Below are 24,985 nucleotides of genomic sequence, written 5' to 3' on the forward strand. Positions count from 1 at the left end.
GATGTGTGTCTGTGGTGGGATCCCTGGCAATTTTTCTGATTTGCCCGATCACTAATGCGTTTCATGACTGTTACGATTTTTCACAGAAGAACCTTGGCTATGGACAAAATGGGTTGGCAGATGCAGGGGGAACCCGAGGCGAGGCTGTTTGTGTCCAGGCTGGCTGTCCTGGTGGCTGCAAGTGCCTAGGCCGTGTGGACATCTGAGCAGACAGAGCGCCAGAGGAGAGGGCAGGACGGGGATGGGAGTGCAGACAGCAAGGTTCCTGAGAAGGCCAGTGGGCCCAGGTGAGGCCCAGAGAGGGGTACACCTGCCCCATGGGAGAGACCTGGACACTCTGTGGCAGCAGGGGGCCAGGGCAGGAGGGAACTCGGCCCCACCCACATACTGCAAGCCAGTGGGCCAGGTCAGAGTTCCAGGGGAGGATGAGGTTACAGCTGCAGGTGACAATGATGTCAGAGCTACAGGTGAGGATAACAGGTTAGAGCTACAGGAGAGGGGAAGAGGTCAGAATGCCAGGTGAAGACGACATTACAGCTACAGGTGAGGATGACGTCACATTTACAAGCGATGTTAACAGGTTAGAGCTACAGGAGAGGGTAAGAGGTCAGAATGCCAGGTGAAGACGACATTACAGCTACAGGTGAGGATGACGTCACATTTACAAGCGATGTTAACAGGTTAGAGCTACAGGTGAGGATAACAGGTGAGAGCTACAGGAGAGGGGAAGAGGTCAGAATGCCAGGTGAAGACGACATTACAGCTACAGGTGAGGATGACGTCACATTTACAAGCGATGTTAACAGGTTAGAGCTCCAGGTGAGGATAAGAGTTGGAGTTCGGGCCGGGTGCAGTGGCTCACACCTGTAATCCCAGCACTTTGGGAGGCTGAGGTGGGCAGATCACGAGGTCAGGAGTTCGAGACCATCCTGGCCAACGTGGTGAAACCCCGTCTCTACTGAAAATACAAAAATTAGCTGGCCATGGTGGCGCGCACCTGTAATCCCAGCTACTCGGGAGGCTGAAGCAGGAGAATCGCTTGAACCTGGGAGGCGGAGGTTGCAGTGAGCCGAGATCACACCACTGCACTCCACCCTGGGCAACAAGAGTGAAACTCCATCTCAAAAAAAAGAAAAAAACACTAAATAAGCTCCTGTGCATGCTGTACAGAGAATATTTCCTGTTTGGAAGCGTTTGGAGCTACAGTTTATGAGAAAAAGAGCAAAGGACCCCACATAGTTCCCCTAGCCATCATTCATGCCTTCATTAATTGCACTTTTTTATATATATATATATATATATATATATAAATATATATATATTTTTGAGACAGAGTCTCGCTCTGTCGCCCAGGCTGGAGTGCGGTCGCACGCTCTCGGCTTACCTCAAACTCCGCCTCCCGGGTTCAAGCGATTCTCCTGTCTCAGCCTCCTGAGTAGCTGGAATTGCTCTTAATATTTTAAAGGATACTGCAGAATACAGACGCATTTGAAGGAATAAAGAGAACAGCTGAAAACACCTGAAATTCAGCTTCTTTTTATTATTATTCCATTTTTATTCAGAGAAAAGGGTCTTGCTCTGTCGTCCAAGCTAAAGTTCAGGGTCGCGATCATGGTTCACTGCAGCCTTGACCTCCAGGCTCAAACCATCCTCCCGCCTCAGCCTCCTGGGTATCTGGGACTCCAGGCACGTCCCACCTCACCTGGCTAACTTTTTAATTTAGTTGTAGAGACAAAGTCTTGTTATGTTGCCCAGGCTGGTCTCGAATTCCTGGGCTCAAGCGATCCTCCTGCCTCTGCCTCCCAAGTAGCTGGGACCCCAGTGCACCCCACCAAGCCAGGCTGATCTGTTAATAGTTTGTACAGACAGAGTCTCGCCGCGCCACCCTGGCTGCTGTCGAACTCCTGGCCTCAAGCAATCTTCCTGCCTCGGCCTCCCAAAGTGCTGGGATTCCAGGCGTGAGCCACCGCACCCGGCCCTGGCATTTGCCCCTCTTGAGACACGGTGGGAAAGGAACTGTGAATAGTTATTTTCACACGTGCCGCCTGTGCTCTGGTGGGAGAAGAGCCTTGTTTCTCTACCTCAGTTCTCACTCACAGACAAAAAAAAAACCAGTAACACAGCCAGGCAGGGTACAGATAACTCCCCCCGCTGACAGAGCCTTTTTTTTTTCCCATTTTAACAACACTCATTATTTCTTATCTGTTAAATAGCGCGTACAATTTGTGCCTCTAAACCCACTCGATAATCTTTTGGGTAATTAACTTGTAAAACAACCCCAGTCCTCGTTACGGGCGGGATTGAAAAATGTGAAGTGGAGCATTTGCAAAGCAGATCATACACAATCACTTATTAAACATGCCCCAGGTGTGCCGGCAAGTCGGCAGCAAGGGGAAGCCCCCAGCCTTGTCGTCTAATGGAAGAAGATTAAAAAGTGCCAATATCCTCAGAGCACGCGCGCACGCGCACACACACACAGATACATATGCCAACAGGCTGATAGATTCAGGGTCTGGAGAAGGACCGCACAAAGAGATTAGTTACAGAAGGGGGCTCACTTGCAGACCCTGGTAAGCGAGCAGGAGCAGGGATTAAGGATCTCGTGGTGCTGCAGAAGTATCTCGGGATGGATCGGGGCACTCGTGCATTCAAAAGCAAAATATGTCAGTATTACTCATCTCAGAAACAGCCTTGCTTCCAACTGCAGGCAGTGATTCCGCCAGAGGTGGGCTCCAAGACTTGGTAAACACTCCAGTCAGAGCACCTCTAACCTCTACCTAACTCTAACCCTAACCCTAAATACTAGGGAAATAGGAGACGATGAGTTTTCAAAAAACAGCTGGGCACGGTGGCTCACTGTGCCTGTCATCCCAGCACTTTGGGAGGCTGAGGTAGGAGGATCGCCTGAGGCCGGGAGTTGGAGACCGAAACCCGAAGAGGCTGTGAACGACAATGCGTCGTCATTTCTGCAAACGCACCAACTATCTGGGAGGCCCGTGTGTGGATGTGCCGATTCTTACGTATTTAAAAGCCCATGGAAAGGCCGTTTTGCTCCCTAGTGAAAATAGACACTGGGCTCTATCGAGCCACGAAAAGATGCAAAGGAACCTTAAATGCATATTCTTTTTTTTTTTTTTTTTTGAGATGGACTCTTGCTATATCACCTAGGCTGGAGTGCAGTGGTGCAATCTCAGTTCACTGCAAACTCCGCCTCCCGGGTTCAAGCAATTCTCCTGCCTCAGCCTCCTGAGTAGCTGGGATTACAGGCATGCGCCCCCATGCCTGGCTAATTTTTGTATTTTTATTTATTTAGTTAGTTAGTTAGTTAGTTAGTTATTTTGAGACTGAGTCTCGCTCTGTCGCCCAGGCTGGAGTGCAGTGGCGCAATCTCAGCTCACTGCAAGCTCCGCTTCCCAGGTTCACGCCATTCTCCTGCCTCAGCCTCCCGAGCAGCTGGGACTACAGGTGCCTGCCACCTCGCCCGGCTAATTTTTTGTATTTTAGTAGAGACGGGGTTTCACCGTGTTAGCCAGGATGGTCTCAATCTCCTGACCTTGTGATCCACCCACCTCGGCCATAGTGATTTGGAAGGTTAAAATTAAGCCTTACGACCCTGAGAAACGAAGAGCCCTGAATAGAAGGGACACCGTGAGACCTGCAAGGACACATTAAACTTTCAGAGAGTGTGGGACATCTACGGCCGTGCATGAGAACACATACAATGGCTTCAAGGAAAAATTACGAACAGGAACCCATCTATCTGTCTATCTACACATATGTCGTCTGCAGCCTAACTCAGGACACTACTCAGAAACATGAAGGAAACAAAAGGACTCACTATGAAAAAGAAAATAGTCAATAAGGGCCATTTTATGTTTAAAAAAAAAAAAAACACAGGCCGAGCATGTTAGCTCACGCCTGTAATCCCAGCACTTTGGGAGGCCAAGGCAGGCAGATCTCAAAGTCAGGAGATCAAGACCATCCTGGTTAACACGGTGAAACCCTGTCTCTACTAAAAATACAAAAAATTAGCTGGGTGTGATGGTGTATGCCTGTAATCCCAGCTCCTTGGGAGGCTGAGGCAGGAGAATGGCTTGAACCAGGGAGTCGGAGGTTGCAGTGAGCCAAGATCGCACCACTGAACTCTAGCCTGGGCAACAGAGCAAGCCTCCGTCTCAAAACAAACAAACAAACCAAACAAACAAACAAACAAAATGTAGGGTTGAGCTTGGTGTCTTAACCTGTAATCCCAGCACTTTGGAAGGTGGGAGGATCACTTGAGGCCAGGAGTTTGAGACCAGCCAGGGCAACGTAACGAGACCCCATCTCTGGAAAAAATTTAAAAAACAAAATTAGCCATGTGCAGTGGTGCATGCTAGTAGTCCCAGCTACCCTGGAGGCTGAGGTGGGAAGATAGCTTGTGCCCAGGAGTTTGAGGCTGCGGTGAGCTATGATCACACCAGTGCCCGGGAGTTTGAGGCTGCAGTGAGCTATGATCACACCACTGCACTCCAACCTGGGTGACAGGCAAGACCTTGTCTCCAAAAAAAAAAAAAAAACAAACAAAAGAAAAAACACGAAGGTGATTTTTAATATATGCTGAACCAGAATACACATCCACAATCTGGTTAAAACTTTTCTTGGGGATAAACATAATTAATCGTTGGTTAACACACTCACATCAAGTGCTATGATTTCAAGTTCTGCAGACATTATGCCTCAAGGACTCTATGCTGTAAAATCGTGTCTCAAGAATTCTGCACATTAAAAATGCATACCCAGGGGTGTGGGGAAAATTCCATGCACTCAACATTCACATCGTCATTTTTCCAAGTTTTTCAAGTTCCTTAAGAACCCTTCTATCCAATCCGAAAGTCTACAGGTAGAAGAAAAATTCTAGGTGTCTTCTTGCCCCAAGATATGTCTGCCTCCAGACCTGGAGTTCTCGCTGTGTTTGATGATGAAGACCAGTAGACGCCTATACAGAGACTCTTGTATGTCATCATGAATAACACACGTCCCAGTCATGTGTCACAGGTGAGCCTATAAAACAGGCCCTGAGGTAGACTGTCCTGGGAGCCAGTGTGTTTCAGGCACTGGAGCAGAGACTCAGAAGGTACAATCCATCTCTGCCCTCACAGAGCTCAGACTTTAGCGGGCACAGGTGATGAGGAGGGCGGCCATTTCCAAAACAACACACTCTTCTCTTGCACGCGGAACAGGTCACAAAGCGCTTTCTGACTGACCACAGGCACTCATCCTACGCTTCACTGACCCTCGTGTTTTCAAGCTACTACATTACGTGGATTATCTGTTATCAAGTTTCATCCTGATTTCACAGTCTTCTGTTTTCATGATCAATTCGAGTATTTTACAGGTCATTGGATAGGCCAAAATAATGGTTCACAAAGATCTGTTTCCAAGGTAGAAGTGCCTCCCAAGGCAGCATGCACCATGGACCTTCTTGACACCCATCAATCACAGAAGGCATTGACCCGTGGTTTCTTTTCCTGAAAACAAACTTGACCTAATAACTGGGTAGAAGCACACGAAGCAAACAGCTAGTTCCTCTTTCCGAGGAAAACAGCACAAGGTACTGGCAGAATAATACTTGGGAAGCTTTTTTTTTTTTTTTTTTTAGATGAAGTTTCGCTCTGTCGCCCAGGCTGGAGTGCAGTGGCAGGATCTCGGCTCACCGTAAACCTCCGTCTCCCGGGTTCAAGCCATTCTCCTGCCTCAGCTTCCTGAGTAGCTGGGATGACAGGCACCCGTCACCACACCTGGCTAATTTTTGTATTTTTAGTAGAGATGGGGTTTCACCATGTTGGTGAGGCTGGTCCTGAACTCCTAACCTCGAGCTATCTTCCTGCCTAGGCCTCCCAAAGTGCTGGGATGACAGGCCTGAGAGCCATCACATCTGGCTGGGAAGCTAAATGCATCAGAAGATGCTGTTTGTGATTAAAGTTACACAATCGTTATAGAAAATGAGGACGCCGCGCACCGTCCAAAGAGAGCACGCAGCACGTGTGTACTCTGATCTCTGTTCGGATTTAGGATGAGGAGCCCACCATGGCCTGCACCACGGCGGAATGGACCTTGCTTTGGCGCCTTTAAGACTGTTTCAGTGGTTCTCTCTCCCCATCTGGGTTCCTTTGAACACGGCTGTGCCTTTCTGTGTTGGCTTTCATTGAGTTGCTGGGTTTGATTTATTTGTATTTGGAGGAGTTTCGGTAAGTGAACGAGACTATTTGTTCTAAGACAGACAGCTTTCATCAGCAGGTAATTACCCAGGAGCCACAAAGGTGTGGGCACGACGGCTAAATGATGACAAGGAGTTCAAGCGTTTCCCTGGAAAATCCCTAGCTTGGGCAACGAGCCATCTCGCCCAGATTCCTGAACACAATCGCGCATTTCCAATTCCAGAGCCCAATTAGCCGGCCTTCTGTGGGGACGTGGCTGCCCATGCCCTGCCCAGCGTGGGATCTCAGCGGAGCACGACTTCAAAGACAGAAAGGACAACAAAGTACGCAGGCCAGAGTATTCACTCAAGAACTAAGGAGAGAGAATTGAGAGCAGGGAAGGCAGGAGGGGAAAGCAGGCTAGAGAGGCGCCCAGCATGTCGAAATAATTGCGTGCCTGGCACTCCACAGCAGTCTGTGCTCCTGGAGTCAGGACGTGTGCTTACTCGCTTAAAAATCTCCCAATGCAGGTATCCCAGCAGAGCAAGAATGAAACAGCACATCAGCTCCCTCTGTCCCTCGTGGGACAACTGGCGGTTGTGGGGACAAGAACCAAGCCTGGAGACAGACTCAGTCGAGATAAAGGCTCAACGGCCATAGCCGAAATGGCCCCTCCCAGCTGGGCCTCGGCATCCTCTACCCAGGATGGACAGTCCCCCAGCAGTGGACATGCCAGGGCCACCACTGATGGATGTCCAAACCTGTTCAGATTTTAAACTTTTTTCTTAAAAAACAATTGCCTGGGTACATACTAGGTATATATATTTATGGCATATTAAGGTATTTTGATACAGGTATGAAATGTGTAATACTCACATCAAATTAGGTATCCATCCCCCCTCGAGCATTCGTCACTTGTTTGTGTCACAAACATTCCAATTACACCTTTAGTTATGTTTTATTTTATTTTATTTTATTTTTTGGGGGGGACGGAGTCTCTGCAGTCCAGGCTGGAGTGCAGTGGCATGATCTCAGCTCACAGCAACCTCTGCCTCCCAGGTTCTAAGACATGTTCCTGCCTACAAGGGATGTTACAGATAAAATAAAGACTAGGAAATTCGGGGTGAAAGAACGTTAATTCATTTTGTTTGTTTGTTTTTTGGAGACAGAGTCTTGCTCTGTTGCCCAGGCTAGAGTGCAGTGGCACGATCTCGGCTGACGGCAACCTCCACCTTCCAGGTTCAAGTGATTCTCCTGCCTCAGCCTCCCAAGTAGCTGGGATTACAGGTGTGCACCACCACACCCAGCTAATTTTTGTGTTTTTAGTAGAGACGGGGTTTCACCATGTTGGCCAGGCTGGTCTCGAACTCCTGACCTCAAGTGATCCACCTGCCTCGGCCTCCCAAAGGGCTGGGATTCAGGGGTGAGCCCCCACGTCCGTCCACTTTTAGTTATTCTTAAATGGACCATGAAGTATTGTTGACTGGAGTCACCCTTTTGTGCTATCAAATATGAGATCTTACTCATTCTATCTAAGTATATTTTTGTGCCCATTAACCATCTCCACTGCACACCACATCTTCCCACCTTCTTACAAGATTGTAAACCTTTGAAACAGCCACAGAGAGCCCAAACAATTCTTTTCTTCTTTTCTATAAGATTGAATTAAAGGCCATCGGTATTGATATGCCAAAAATAAACTAAAAATTTTTAATGGTGTGAACAAATCATGTGTTAGTCATGCTACTTGTCCACAAAACATTGCATTTTAAAGAACGGATGATCGAATATTCTACACAAACTTTTCCAAGAAAACAGCAACGATGTGTTACTGCAGTTGGACGCAGTGGCTCATGCCTGTAATCCCAGCAATTTGGGAGGCCGAGGTGGGTGGATTATCTGAGGTCAAGAGTTTGAGACAAGCCTGGCTAACACGGTGAAACCCCATCTCTACTAAAAATACAAAAAATTAGCTGGGTGTAGTGGTGGGTGTCTGTAGTCCCAGCTACTCGGGAGGCTGAGGCAGGAGAATCGCTTGAACCTGGGAGGCGGAGGTTGCCGTGAGCCGAGATCGTGCCACTGCACTCCAGCCTGGACAACAAGAGTGAAACTCTGTCTCAAAAAAAAAAAAATTATTGGTCAAAATGTGTGTTGCCTAAATCTGAAACATTTTCAGAATCGAATAAAATTAAGTCGGTGATTATAAATCATTGCCTCTCTGCTGTCATTTTGGTTAGGCGGATCACATACATGAATTTTTGGAAACTATTCTTTATATAGTTTTTTAGCCGTTCAGATTAAAAGCAAAACGTCATGAGGAAAGAATGCCTCACTTGCCAGTTTCCAGAAACTTCACCTTGGGCTGCAGATTGATGGTTGAATGCCTTTAGGATGGCAGCAAATCTACCACTTGAAGGCACCTGGGAATCTTTTAACGGCCTCATAAGAATGCAGATTGCAGGGCCCCACCCCCACCCCCAGAGGCCCCGATTCACAGCGGGGCCCTGGGAACTTGCATTTCTTGTCTGCTCCCCGGAAATGCTGATGTTACAGGTCCGGAGAAGGCACTCTGGGATTCACTGTGTTAGAAAATGCCAGTTCTTTGAAAAACTGCTGCAAATGAGGAAGGGCCAAGGTGGCAGGGAATAGGAGCCACTGTCACAGATGAAACAGGAATTTACAAAAATTAAAAAATACACAAGCAAAAACTCAGCTGGATGTGAGAAAACCCACTTCTCCCTGAGGAAGAGAAAGAGCTGAAGTCCTTTAAAAGTTAACGGCCTGCTTTTCTGTGGCTAAATAAGCCTCATCTCTCCCTTTCCCAAGCATTGTAAGAACTGCTTATCCAGCGGTACAGCTACAAAGTCACTAGGCAAATAATCTGAAATCACAAAACATAGTATTCCTTAAAAAATAAAAAATAGTACGATCCATGTCTCAATTAAATAAGCGTCTTTGTTTCTCACTTCTACAATATACTTCCCCCTACACAGATCTCCCCCCGCCCCACAAAATACTTAAAAAACATCCAAACTCTTTGTTCAAAACACTCAGTCCTTTCAATGTTCATCCGACCGGGTGGGTACACCTAAATAATTAAGCAATTCCTCCTCAACCCCTCGGTCTCTCTAATTCCTTAATTATCCCACTACACAGAAACCAATCCTTTCGTCCCAAGGCACATCCTAATGAGGAGAAAAGATGTGGCCAGGCTGCTGCCAGTTTGTGGTATCGCACATTGGCCTTGGCTCTGCCTCAGGGGGAGCCCCGACAGGTGTGTTCCTGAAAATCAAAGGGATCCTGCCATGCTGGCTATCAAATTTCAACACACCCCAGTCCTTGGCAGAGGGAACAAGGTGTTTCACCAAGCTTAGGGTAGAAAGGAGATACGAGCACAGGCAGGGATCTGGCTCAGCTCTGTGTACTGGTCCTTTCACTCTCGCGGCTTTTCAAAAGAATCAAGGCTGGGCGCGGTGGCTCACGCCGGTCATGCCAGCACTTCGGGAGGCTGAGGCGAGTGGATCATGAGGTCAGGAGTTCCAGACCAGCTTGGCCAAGATGGTGAAACCCCATCACTACTAAAAATACAAAAATTAGCCGGGCGTGGTGGCGGGCACCTGTCATCCCAGCTACTCGGGAGGCTGAGGCAGAAGAATCTCTGAGGCAGGACAATCGCTTGAACCCGGGCTGCAGAGGCTGCAGTGAGCCGAGATCACGTCGCTGCACTCCAGCCTGCACGACAGAGTGAGGCTCCGTCTCCAATCATCATCATCACCATCTTCATCATCATCATCAAAATAGGCCAGGCACAGTGGCTCACGCCTGTAACCCCAGCACTTTGGGAGGCTGAGGCACGCGTATCACCTGAGGTCAGGAGGTCGAGACCAGCCTGGTCAACATGGTGAAACCCCATCTCTATTAAAAATACAAAAATTAGCCGGGCGTGGTGGCACACGCCTGTAATCTCAGCTACTCAGGAGGCTGAGGCAGAAGAATCGCTTGAACCCGGGAGCCAGAGTTTGCCGTGAGCTGCGATCGCGCCACTGCACTCCAGCCTAGGTGACAGGGTGAGACTCCGTCTCAAAAACAAACAAACAAAAAAATAAACAAAGAAAAGGTACTCAACATCACTAACCATCAGGGAAATGCAAATCAAAATCACCATGAGCTATCATCGCACACCAGCTAACATGGTATTGTCAGAAGGCTGTTTTGTTTCTGTTTTTTTATGTTATTTTTTTTTTTTTCTCTTTGAGATAGAGTCTTGCTCTGTCGCCCAGGCTGGACTGCAATGGTGTGATCTCAGCTCACTGCAACCTCCGCCTCCTGGGTGCAAGTGATTCTCCTGCCTCAGTCTCCTGAGTAGCTGGGGTTACAGGCCCCCGCCACCACGCCTGGCTTATTTTTGTATTTTCAGTTGAGATAGGGTTTCACCATGTTGGCCAGGCTGGTCTCCAACTCCTGACCTCAGGTGATCCACCCGCCTTGGCCTCCCAAAAAGTGCTGGGATGACAGGTGCGAGCCACCGCACCCGCCAGAATGATGATTTCTATCATTGATTACAAGTGTTGGGGAGGGTGTAGAGAAAAGGGGGCCCTCTTACACCATTGGTGGGAACGTGAATTAGTACAGCCACTATGAAAAACAGTACAGAAGTTCCTCAGATCATTAAAGATAAAAGCACCACATCATTCAGCAATCCCACTACTAGGCATAGACTCAAAGCAAATGAAATCGGTGTATCAAAGAAACGCCCGCATTCATACGTGCATTGCAGCACTATTCACAGGAGCCAAGATATGGAAACAATTTAGGTGTCCAACAACACACAAAAGGATAAAGACAATATATACCTATGCCCGATGGAATACTATGCAGCCATAAGAAAGGAGGAAACCCTGTCTCCCACAGCAACATGGATGGAACTGGAGGCCATTACTCTAAGGGAAATCACTCAGAAACCGAAAGTCAAATCCCATTGTTCTTATGTCGAGTCCAACTTCCTGGGTCCGATGCACAGACTTTGGCCGAAGGACGGATGAACAAATGCACTCAGACACAGGTTTGCAGTGAAAGAGTGGGCTAGGGGATGGGGCCGCTCCCAGACACGGAGCAGGGTGTTGTAAAGAGTCAGCAGCTGCCGGGTGCGGTGTCTCACGCCTGTAATCCCAGCACTTTGGGAGGCCAAGGTGGGTGGATCATGAGGGCAGGAGATCGAGACCATCCTGGCTAACACAGTGAAACCCCGTTTCTACTAAAAATACAAAAAATTAGCCAGGCGTAGTGGCAGGCGCCTATAGTCCCAGCTACTGAAGAGGCTGAGGCAGGAGAATGGCGTGAACCCGGGAGGCGGAGCTTGCAGTGAGCCGAGATGGCGCCACTGCACTCCAGCCTGGGCAATAGAGCGAGATTCCGTCTCAAAAAAAAACAATCAGCAGCCGTGGCTTTGACAAGCTGGCACTGCGGGCCTTTATTTAGTAGAGATTTAATGACAAAGGCCTTGAGTCAACACATTCGTGGGCAATTCATACGGTTATCCCCCTAACCTGGAGAGAGGGACAGAGTAGTTCTGTGCGTGGATGATTAAAGGCCAGGTTCTGATGTGTAAGTAAACTAACTTATCTAGATCAGTTTCTTTACATTCCCCTTGTTATCTAACCTAAGCTTTCAGGCACCAGATAAGAGAATCTGGCTGCCTACAGCCAAATCTTATTCTGAAGTGTTCGTAAAATGTTCCGGCCTTCCAAGAAGGTTTACATCTTTCTACAATTTTCCCCACCACCCTGACCGACCTCTTGCATTCTTCCTTATAAGTGGGAGCTAAATAATGTGTCTATATGGACAGACAGTGGAATAACAGACATTGAAGAGTCAGAAGGGCGGGAGGTGGGAGAGGGGCAACGGATGAAGAATTACCTGTCAGGTACAATGTACATGATTCAGGGGTGAGCTATACTAAAAGCCCAGACCTCACCACTACGCCATTCATCCACGTAACAAAAACTGTACTTGCGCTGCCTACATGTACACAAATGAAAAGTAAAATAATCAAATAAAAGGACAGAGCATTGAGAATCTGGAAGGATATTAGAAAGTTGTGTGCACACCTTGCTCAGTGTGAACAGGCAGAAAGAGCACACCAGAATTTGGTCTGGCACCTGGTCGAAAATCTTAAGGGCAAGCACATTCCTGTTTGAGTTATCTTTTTTTCTTTCTTTTTTGTTTTGAGACAGAGTGCTGCTCTGTCTCCCAGGCAGTCCTGGGTTCAAGCGATTCTCCTGCCTCAGCCTCCCGAGTAGTTGGGATTACAAGCGCACGCCACCGTGCCTGGCTAATTTTTGCATTTTTAGTAGAGACGGGGCTTCACCATGTTGGCCAGGCTGGTCTCGAACTCCTGACCTCAGGTGATCCACCTGCCTTGGCCTCCCAAAGTGCTGGGATTACAGGCGTGAGTCACCACGCCTGGCCTAATTTAGCTTAAGTCAAGAACTCCCGACCAGCAGAGGCACCTCCTGGCATGTGCCCTGGAGGTCAACAAGAAAGGACAATGGCTCCTGATCCCCGGGGAACCCACATTTGACTAAGAGTGCAAGCTACCAGCACATCCGCACGCCTTTCCCAGCAGGTGTCGGAGCTGAGCGATGCTATCTTCGCCTTGCCTTCACCATTTCCTGCTCTACGATGGGGCCAGAAATCCCCAAAAGAAACTGCAAAAAGCTGAGGCATCGCTCCCAAATGCCACTTGGCACATGACTGAAGCTCAGCCATGCACCACGCAAACGACCTGTCCCAAGGGGGGAAAAAAAGCCATTGGAGTCTCTCTCGGTACCTTTGTCGTTCAAGGTTTCTTCTTTTATTTTGCTTACAACTTGTTTGGCTTTGCTGTCATTATTTCCAGCTAAAAGGATAAAAAGAAAAAAGATACAGTGACTTGGATGATCATCCAGAAACTATTAACTGCAAAAAAAAAAGGTTTTTAAGAGAAGTATAACACAAATTTGAAATGTGCCTTTGATGGACTTCCCTTTTTGCTAGCGTTTAACTTGACAGTCATTTTGGCAGACTAAAGCTATGCATTTAAGAGCCAATTTCTTTAGCCTGCATCGGCAGAAAGTACGAATGCATTTCACATTCTACTTTTCAATAATGACAGGGACTCAGGGCACCTGCTGGCGTAATTTGCACGTGAGAGCGGAGAATAGCATAAGCATAAAAATGTGCATTAAAATGTCAGGATGGAAATGGAATTTTCAAAGGAGCTTTTACGCTAGGAACATCCCAGTGTGCACTCACAGACTGCGCAATGCACGTGATCACAGACCGCGCTTCCTACTGCGTGCTCACGATTTCTTTCTTTTTCTCATTTTTAATTGTACTTGAAGTTCTGGGGTACATGTGCGGAAAGTGCAGGTTGCTTACACAGGCATACACGTGACATGGTGGTTTGCTGCAGCCATCAACCTGTCATCTAGATTAGGTATTTCTCCTAATGCTCTCCCTGCCCTAGCCCTCCAAACCCCTGACAGGCCCCGGTGTGTGGTGTTCCCCTCCCTGTGTCCATGTGTTCTCATTCTTCAGCTCCCACCGATGAGGGAGAAGATGCGGTGTTTGGTTTTCTGTTCCCGTGTTAGTTGGCTGCATGCTCAGGATTTCTTATTCCTGTCTCTGCAGCTCTGTAAAACTCTTCAAGTGAGGTTTCAGGAATATGCCTTTAGAAGGATGGAAAGAGGTGTTTTGCCTACAAGGCATGTTACAGCTAAAATAAAGACAAGGAAATCTGGGGTGAAAGAACATTAATTAGGTGTTTATTATTAGTATTATTATTTTTTTTTTTTTTTGGAGACAAAGTCTTGCTCTGTTGCCCAGGCTGGAGTGCAGTGGCGCGATCTCAGCTCACCACAACCTCCACCTCCCCGATTCAAGCAATTCTCCTGCCTCAGCCTCCCGAGTAGATGAGATTACAGGCACCTGCCACCATGGCTGGCTAATTTTTGTATTTTTAGTACAGACGGGGTTTCACCATGTTGGCCAGGCTGGTCTTGAACTTCTGACCTCAGGTGATCCACCCGCCTGGGCCTCCACAGTGCTGGGATGACAGGCATGAGCCACCACACCCGGCCTGGTTTCTTTAATGTCTTAGGAAGTGAACGTGTGTTAAACAGGAGACTATAGTCTGATCTTTTCATACTCATTTTTTCAAATGTCTTTGACCAGGGAGGTTGCATTTTAAGGTGTTTCTGAAGGGGCAGCTCTTGAGGGGAATGGAGCTTGGCAAATTCTTCCTCCTTCGGCCTCATCCTTCATTAACCTGTTGGCAACGTGTGGTGTTAACTGCTTTCCAAGGTGAGCAAAGCCCAAAACTCCCTTTCAGAGAGGGTCATGGAAAAAGTGTTGAGAGAAGGGAGATGAGATCTAGCAGGTGAAGTGCACAGGCTTGAACAAGAACCTCCTGGGTGCCAGGAGAGCTGGAAGGGAGGATCAGGACACCAGCTTCAAACAGCTGACCTGCAAGGAGCAGGTACCAAGGGGGTGGGGCCAGTCTATCTCCATCCTACCTGCACCCAGCCCGAGCCAGTGAGGTATTCCGAAGTACAGCACCATCCCCGGCTCTGCGTGAAAATACATGACCAAACAATCGCTCTCTCTGGCATTCCTGCATGCTGAGTCAACATAGTGTGTTGAATTTACACACTCCAACACAAGTAAGACACCATGCGGTTTGATATCCTACCATTGTATTCGGTATTCTTTCTTCTGGATTAAGGCCACGGGCTCCCAAATTAACTACCAGAATGCACTTTTCAAAAAACAATGAGAAGTGTTTTCAGCAAGGAGTTAAAAAATATCTAAGAGAGGAGAGGCAGTGAAACAATTGAAGTTGGAAATGTGTTTGGCTCCAGCGGGAGACGGCTAAGATCAATAGCGTGAAGCCCATCCTTCGGGGCAGAGTAAAAGGAATATCTAAATTGGCACTCCCTTGAAGGAATTCAAAGTTTCAAACATCAGAAGACTGAAGCTGCCAAGGTAATTTGCACCTTTGACTTCCTTAAAGAAATAGAACATGATATACTGTCGTCATATATTTGCTTTCGGAGTCTTTTGGCGCTGAGGAGGCGGCAGGCATTTCAGGGAGGTGGGTTTCGAGGGGAGGGAGAGGAAGAAATAGCCTGAAAGCTATATTCCATCTATAAATGTCTTATGCATCCAACACAAAACAAAACAAGAAAGGATAAAAAAATTCAAAGTCAAGGTAACCTTTACACTGGGGCCTTGTACATTCATGAGCTGATTTATGAAATCTCATGAACTTTTAAAATCTAAGTAGTCATCCACTGCTGGGCAGCTCTGCTGTATCAGTCATCGCAAGATCAAAGGGTGCGGCCAGGCACGGTGGCTCACACCTGCAATCCCAGCACTTTGGGATTTGGGAAGCTGAGGCGAGCAGATCACGAGGTCAGGAGTTGAAGACCAGCCTGGGCCGGGCGCGGTGGCTCAAGCCTGTAATCCCAGCACTTTGGGAGGCCGAGACGGGCGGATCACGAGGTCAGGAGTTCGAGACCATCCTGGCTAACACGGTGAAACCCCGTCTCTACTAAAAAATACAAAAAACTAGCCGGGCGAGGTGGCGGGCGCCTGTAGTCCCGGCTACTCGGGAGGCTGAGGCAGGAGAATGGCGTAAAAACCCGGGAGGCAGAGCTTGCAGTGAGCTGAGATCCGGCCACTGCACTCCAGCCTGGGCGACACAGCGAGACTCCGTCTCAAAAAAAAAAAAAAAAAAAAAGAAGACCAGCCTGGCCAACATAGTGAAACCCGGTCTCTACTAAAAATATAAAAATTAGCTGGGCATGGTGGTGCATGCCTGTAATCCCAGCTACTAGGGAGGCTGAGGCAGGAGAATCACTTGAACCAGGACCCGGGAAGCAGAGGTTGCCGTGAACTGAGATCAGGCCACTGCACTCCAGCCCAACTCTGGTGACAGAGCCCAACTCTGTCTCAAAACAAACAAACAAACAAACAAAAAGCCAGACATGGTGGCAGGCGCCTATAATCCCAGGTACTCTGGAGGCTGAGGCAGAAGAATCGCTTGAACCCAGGAGGCGGAGGTTGCAGTGAGACGAGATCGTGCCACTGCACTCCAGCCTGGGCAACAGAGCTAGACTCCATCTGAAAAAGAAAAAAAAAGGAAAATCAAAGGGAAACATGCTGGAAGGTGGGACGAAGTAAGAAGGAAGCCTCCACCTTCCCATGAAAGACCAACGTGGCCAGAAAAAAGCTGGGAGCATCAAAAAAAGCCAGGCGAAGCGATTATTTGGGAAGACCACCTTCATGGGCAGGGCATTTTCCATGGCGGCACAGTCAACACTGGCATAGGACAGAGGCAGCACATTGGAGGAATGGAGAAGGTGGGGTGGCATGTGCGATATCTTCTTCGGCCAGCGTCACCTTCAGCAATTGTCTCCTCAGATCTGGAGGGAGCTTCTTTAAGGAACTGGATGTGGGACATTTGCTGGAGTAGTTCCTGCATTTACTGAGCAACTGCTGCATGTGCAGAGAAACACCACACACAAGTCCCCAACACAGTGCATCTGCCTTCTGCTCCATCCCTCGTATTTAGGGGTCTGGGGAGGGAAGGCATTACATGTTCTATGTGCAATGGAAATTGGTACCGTCATTACGGAAAACAGTGGAGATGGGGTTTCACTCTGTTGGCCAGGCTGGTCTTGAACTCCTGACCTCAGGTGACCCATTCGCCTTGGCCTCCCACAGTGCTGGGATGACAGGCATGAGCCACCACACCCGGTGTGGTTTCTTTCATGTCTTAGGAAGTGAATGTGCATTGGACAGGAGACTACAGTTGGATGTCGTCGTCATTTTTTTTAAGTATCTTCGACCAGAGAGGTTGGATTTTAAGGTGTGTCTAAAGGGGTGGCCTTATTTTTTTTTTTTTGAGAGTTCCTCAAAAAATGATCAATACACCTACCATAGGATCTAGCAACCTCACTCCTCCGTATAGATCCAAAGGAAATGAAATTAGCACTTTGCAGAGACATCTAGACTCCCGTATTCATTGCAGATGGGTGCGGTGGCTCACACCTGTAATTCCAGCACTTTGGGAGGCCAAGGCAGGTGGATAACCTGAGGTTGGGAGGTTGAGATCAGCCTGACCAATATGGTGAAACCCCATGTCTACTAAAAATACAAATTAGCTGGGCTGGGTGGTATGTGCCTGTCATCCCAGCTATTCAGGAGGCTGAGGCAGGAGAATTGCCTGAACCTGGGAGGCGGATGTTGTGGTGAGCCGAGGTCACGAAATGGCACTCCAGCCTGGGCAACAAGAGCGAAACTGCATCTCAAATAAATAAACAAATAAACCTACCATATGATCTAGCAATCTCACTCCTCCGTATAGATCCAAAGGAAATGAAATGAGCACCTTATGGTGATATCTACAGTCCCATGTTCACTGCAGCCTGACTCACAAGAGCCAAGCTATGAAACCAACCTAAGTGTCCACCTAAGGATATGTGGACAAAGAAAACGTGGGATTCTACACCATGGAATACCATTCAGCCTTTTAAGAAGGGGAACCTGTCCTGTGATACAATATGGATCAACCAGGAGTACATCACATTAAGTAAAATAAGCTGCAGAAAGCCAAATCCCACATGATCTCACCCATATGTAGAGGCTCCAGAAGTCGAACTCACAAGAAAAAGTATTATGGTGATTACTGGCCGGGCACAGTGGCTCACGGCTGTAATCCCAGCACTTTGGGAGGCCAAGGCGGGTGGATCACAAGGTCAAGAGATCGAGACCATCCTGGCCAACGTGGTAAAACCCCGTCTCCACTAAAAGTGCAAAAATTAGCCAAGTGTGGTGGTGTGCACCTGTAGTCCCAGCTACTCGGGAGGCTGAGGCAGGAGAATTGCTTGAACCTGAGAGGCAGAGGTTGCAGTGAGCCGAGATCACGTGACTGCACTCCAGCCTGGCGACAGAGTGAGACTCCATCTCAAAAAAAAGAAAGAAAGAAAAGAAAAAGTATTATGGTGATTACCAGGTGCTAGGGGGGTGGGTTGGTGACATTTTGGTCAAATGACACCAAAGGTCAGTTTGACGGAAGGTATAAGTTCAAGAGATCTATTGTACTAAAGGTGACTAAATTAGTGACTTATAGTCTTGAACTTGACTATAATTAGTCACAGTGACTATAATTCATATTTGAAAATTGCAAAGAGAGTAGATTTTCCGTGTTTCCAAAAACACACAAAAAGAAACACGTAAGGTAATGGATATGCGAATTAGCTTGAATTGGCCATTCCAGATGGAAACATATATCGAAACCACACTTTGTACACCATAAAAATATGTCACTTGTTTTTGTCAATTAAAATAAGTAAATAGATAATGAAATACAAGTTTAAATATTTTACATGTGTCACAGGTACTATTCATGGACAACACAAAGTATATGTGGCACAAAGTCACTTTTAAAAGACAGTTGCAATTTAGATAACCTAACCCAGCTAGACTTCCTGTGACCTACAAAACTAGATTTCATGATGACCAACACAACCGCACCTCATCATACTCTAACCCAACTAAATCTCATTAGGACCGGCCAAAATACACCTCATCATACCCTAACCCAAATAGATCTGATTATACCTTAACCCAACTAGACCTCATCATGACCTAAGCCAACTAAATCTCATTATAACCTAGCCCAAATAGACCTCAACATGACCTAATACAAATATATATCTTTATGACTATACCAAATAGACCTCATCAAAACTTAACTGAATCTCATCATGACCAACCACACTAGACCTCATAACTTAACCAAACTAGACCTCATCATGACCTAATACAACGAGATCACATCATTACCAACCCAACTAGACCTCATCATGACCTGACACAGCTAAATCTCATTATAAACCAGCCCAACAAGATCTAATCATGACTGACTGTGACTAGATTTCATCATGACCAACCCAACTACCTCCTCATGACCTAACTAACTCTCATAATGACCAACCCAACTATACTTCATCATAACTGAACCCAGCTTAACTACATCATAACCTAACCCCACAAGACTTCATTATGACCTAATACAACTACATCTCATCAAGGCCAACAAAACTAGTCCTCATCATGACCTAACAAAATCTCATCATGACCAACCCAAATAGACCTCATCACAACCTAATCCAAGTAAATCTCCTCATACCCTAACCCAAGTAGAATCTATCATGACCTAACCAAACTAGACTTCATCATAACCTAACCAAACTAGACCTCATCATGACCTAATACAACTAGATCTCATCAAGACCAACCCAACTAGACCTTGTCATGACCTAATTATATCTCATCATGACCAACGAACTAGATCTTATCATAATATAATCCAACAAGATTACATCATGACCAACCCAACTAGACCTCATCATAACCTAACCCAACTAGATCTTATCATGACCTAATACAACTAGATCCCACCATGAGCAACACAACTAGACCTCATCATAAACAAGCTACATCTCATTATGACAATGAACTAGATCTCATCATAACCTAACCCGCCTAGATCTCATCATGACCTAATACAAGTAGATCTCATCATGAACAACCTACCAGATCGCATCATAGCCTAGCCCAACTAGACTTCATTATGACCTAATACAACTAATTCTCATAATGACCAATCCCACTAGACCTCATCATGACCGAACCAAATTGGACTTCATCATAACCTAACCCAACTAGACCTCATCATGACATGAGACAACTAGATCTTATCATGACCTACCCAACTAGAACTCATCATGACCTAACTAGAGCACATCATGACCAACCAAACAGATCCCATTATAATTTAATCCAACTAGATCTCATCATAACCTAATACAACTAGATTTCATCATGACCAATGCACTAGACCGCACCATATCCTACCACAACTGGATCTCATCATGACCTAATACAACTAGATTTCATTATGACCAACCCATCTAGACCTCATCATAACCTAACTAGATCTCAACATGACCAACCAACTAGATCTCATCATAACCTAAACCAACTACTACTCATCATGACCTAGTACAACTAGTTCTCATCATGACAAACCCAACTAGACCTCATCATAACCTACCCCAGCTACATCACATCATGACCTAATACAACTAGATCTCATCATGACCAACCAACTAGATATCATCGTAACATAATTCAATTAGATCTCATCATGACCTAATACAATAGATTTCATAAAGACCAGCCCAACTATACCTCATCATAACCTAACTCAATTAAATCTCCTCATACCCTAACCCAACTAGACCTCATCATGACCTAACCCAACTAAATAAACCTCATCATAATCTCACCCAACTAGACCTCATCATGACCAAATACAACTAGATCTCATCACGACCAACCCAACTAGACCTCATCATAACCTAACTAGATCTCATCATGACCAACCAACTAGATCTCATCATAACCTAACCCAACCAGATCTCATCATGACCAACCCAACTAGACCTCATCATAACCTAACCCAACTAGATCTCATCATGACCTAATACAATTAGATCTCCTCATGACCAACCCAACTGGACCTCATTATAGCCTAACTAGATCTCATCATGACCAACCAACTGGACCTCATCAGAACCTTACCCAACTAGATCTCATCAGGACCTAATGCGACTAGATCTCATCAGGACCAACCCAACTAGACTTCATCATAACCCAACTAAACTTCATTATAACATAATTAGACCTCATTACTATCTACCCTTCCTGAGGACTGTACAAGAGATTTCTTATTATTGGAAAAAAGCAGTATAATTTCAAAACAGAAACAAAAAGATTTTGAGCCCAAACCAGAGTCACCAATCTGTGGCTAAACCTGGTCTGCAGCTAGATATTGTACAAAAAAGTTTTACTGGAACACAGACTTTCCTGTTGTTTTAAATATTACCTATGGGTGGTTACTCACTACTAGGGCAGAACTCATAGTTATGAGAGAAACATATGAACACATTTATTACCGGTCTCTTTACAGAAAAAGTTTACCAACCCCACCTACATCTTAGATGACATTCCATTAAGCATTATGAAAAAAAATGATCCCCCACCAAAACAATATTTTGAAACAATGAAACTAAGATCTTGTGGACAGATGGGAATTTGAACAACTGATATATGTGCCTCATCATATTAATGTGCTTCAGTTGGACCCAGGTTATAATCTGAATTATTTTACAAGTAGTTGATTATTCTTTAAATATTAATAAATTTTAATTAAAAATTTGAAGTTAAATATGCTCATCTCTTATTCTGTATTTAATATAAAATTCATTGTGTTCAATGATTTTTTTCATTAATTGACTTTGAATCAAACTGTCTTACAAAATGAAAAAATGCCTCTCTCAGAATAAATCCAATTATCCTCAAAGTCACACAGGGGAGATAAGACTGAATAATTGATTGGATTGACTTGAAGGGTCAAAACTGTAACTCACAGTGAAAAGTAAACACTGACATCAGGAGCTCTGTGGGAAAGGAGACAGGTAGGGTGCAGATGTGGTGTTTACTTTCTGTTTATCTCCAGAAAAAAGGCACATTGGTGCTGACATACACTGCTCCTGATGCTCAGTAAACATCATCTAAATGAAGTGGTAACACTTGAGACTCCCATGCACATGCACCAGAAGCTTGCTCACATGTCTTCATTGCTTTGTTCCTACAAAGTCCTCAGTCAACTAGACCTCACTGTGACCTAACCAAACCACATATCATCATGATCTAACTCAACCTGTCATCATGATCTAATCCAACAAGACTTTATTGTGTTGTATTCAACTACCTCATGATGACATAACCCAACTAGACCTTATCATGACCTAACCCAACTAGACCTCATCATGATCTATCCATTAGGCCTCATCATGACCTTCCCAACTAGATCTCATCATGCTCTAACCCAATTAGACCTCATCATGACTTACCCAACTAGACATCAATGTGACCTAACCCAACTAGAACTCATTGGTTCTTAACCCAACTAGACTTCATCATGACCTAGCCAAACCACACATCATCATGATCTGATCCAGCTAGATCTCATCATGCTATTACTGAAGTAGACTTCATTAAGACCTAATTAAATCACACCTCATAATGATCTAACTCAACCAGTCATCCTAATCTAATCCAACAAGATTTCATCAATGTGACAACTAGACCTCAATGTGACCTAACCCAACTACATGTCGTCAGGACCTAACTCAACTAGACCTCATCACGACCTACCCAATTAGATCTCAGAGTGACTTAGCCCAACTAGATTTCATCATGACCTAAATAAGTCACATATCATCATGTCTAATCCAATTACATCTCATCATGCTCTTATGGAATTAGACTTCATTAAGACCTAATCAAACCATTCCTCATAATGACCTAACTCAACCAGTCATCATGATCTAATCAAACAAGACTTCATTACATCCTATTCAACTACTTCATCATGACATAACCAAAGGAGACATTATCATGATCTAATACAACTAGACTTCATCATGACCTGCCCAACTAGATCTCGTCATGACCAAACCAAACTGTACCTCACCATGATCTAACTCAACCAGACATCATCACAACCTCATACAACTAGACTTCATCATGACCTGCCCAACTAGACCTCATCATGACCAAACCAAACTGCACCTCATCATGATGTAACTCAACCAGACATCATCACAACCTCATACAACTAGACTTCCTCATGACCTGCCCAACTAGATCTCGTCATGACCAAACCAAACTGTACCTCACCATGATCTAACTCAACCAGACATCATCACAACCTCATACAACTAGACTTCCTCATGACCTGCCCAACTAGATCTCATCAAGACCAAACCAAACTGCACCTCATCATGATGTAACTCAACCAGACATCATCACAACCTCATACAACTAGACTTCCTCATGACCTGCCCAACTAGACCTCATCACGACCGAACCAAACTGTACCTCACCATGATCTAACTCAACCAGACACCATCACAACCTAATACAACTAGACTTCATCATGACCTGCCCAACTAGATCTCATCATGACCAAACCAAACTGCACCTCATCATGATGTAACTCAATGAAACGTCATCACAACCTCATACAACTAGACTTCCTCATGACCTGCCCAACTAGACCTCATCATGACCGAACCAAACTGTACCTCACCATGATCTAACTCAACCAGACATCATCACAACCTAATACAACTAGACTTCATCATGACCTGCCCAACTAGATCTCGTCATGACCAAACCAAACTCTACCTCACCATGATCTAACTCAACCAGACATCATCACAACCTCATACAACTAGACTTCCTCATGACCTGCCCAACTAGATCTCATCATGACCGAACCAAACTGCACCTCATCATGATGTAACTCAATGAGACATCATCACAACCTCATACAATAGACTTCCTCATGACCTGCCCAAGTAGACCTCCTCATGACCTCAACCACCACGATGAGGCAAAAAAGCACAAAGAAATGGGGTGTTTTCTTCCCTTCCTAGTTTAATGAAGAATTAAACTAATAATTAAACATTGCCTAGCTTAATTAAGAATTAAGAAGACGAAAAGATCATTGCACTGGAGGAGACACAAGGTCAAATATAACCAGTATTGGATGTAAGTCCTCCCATCTTTGTTCAATCTTGAGGGTCTCTCTTCACCCTACTCCACCATCATTGAAGCCACTAGGCCCACATCCAGCCAACCTTCAGAGAATACCTATTGCTCTCCCTGTTCGAAAAATCAGCATCATTTTGACCCAGTCATCTCAAATATTGGCAGAAGTCTGAGACACGGAAAGTCCTGCAAAGTTTGTCATGTCGTTAATGACAGAGCAGATATCCACCTAGCATGGATGGTCAAAACCAAGGGTTGGAATCCATCACCATCTCACAGTCTCCACGCTAAATCTCAGAACCCCTCCTGTCCTACGTCTTGTCTCTGATTTCCTCAGGTCCCAGGGAGATGTAAACAGATCATGAAAGTGCTCAAGTTCATAAGAACTTCTAGAAATATTCTCTCAGATGGGCACCCTCTCTCACAGGGTCTCCTCATCTAAACCCAATCCTTTTGCATCTAGAGGGGGTGCAATAAACTGAATGTTTGTATCCGTCCGAAGTTCCTGCGTTGAAACTCTAACATCCCTGGTGACTCTGTTGGGAGGCAGAGCCTTGTGGGATGATTAGGTCATGAGAGTGGAGCACCATGAATGGAATTAGTACCCTTATAAAAGAGACCCCATCCAGTTTCCGCCACGGGAGGACACAGGACAAAGTGGCCATCCACAACCTAGAAGACAGACTACACCAGAATCTGACCATGCTGACCCCCTGGTCTTAGGACTTCCAGCCTTGAGAACTATAGGACAATAAGTTTCTCTGGTTTGCAAGCCACGCGGTCTGCAGTATTGTGTTACAGCAGCCCAAACACACCAAGACAGGAGAGTTATGGACATGGATGAACTTGACAATTTCAAGAAATTGTCATAAACTTTTAACTTCTCCCAGTCTATTATGAGAATGGGGCCGGGTGCAGTGGCTCATGCCTGTAATCCCAGCACTTTGGGAGGCCGAGGCAGGCAAATTATGAGGTCAAGAAATCAAGACCATCCTGACCAATATGGTGAAACCCCCTCTCTACTAAAAATACAAAAATTAGCTTGCCGTGGTGGCACACACCTGTAGTCCCAG

The 24,985-nt window shown here is 45.8% G+C and overlaps 1 protein-coding gene across 1 annotated transcript in view; it reads right to left on the reverse strand.

The window, feature by feature from the left end:
- The window catches only part of LOC106996625 (polyprenol dehydrogenase), a 328,740-nt gene that overhangs the window by 165,870 nt on the left and 137,885 nt on the right, over positions 1 to 24,985 (reverse strand). The window contains exon 3 of the mRNA XM_028842026.2: positions 13,009 to 13,077. Within this exon, the coding sequence (XP_028697859.1) occupies positions 13,009 to 13,077 (69 nt within the window). The remainder of the gene's footprint in view (positions 1 to 13,008; positions 13,078 to 24,985) is intronic.

The sequence above is a fragment of the Macaca mulatta genome, chromosome X (assembly GCF_049350105.2).
Source record: "Macaca mulatta isolate MMU2019108-1 chromosome X, T2T-MMU8v2.0, whole genome shotgun sequence".
Classification (NCBI taxonomy): domain Eukaryota; kingdom Metazoa; phylum Chordata; class Mammalia; order Primates; family Cercopithecidae; genus Macaca; species Macaca mulatta.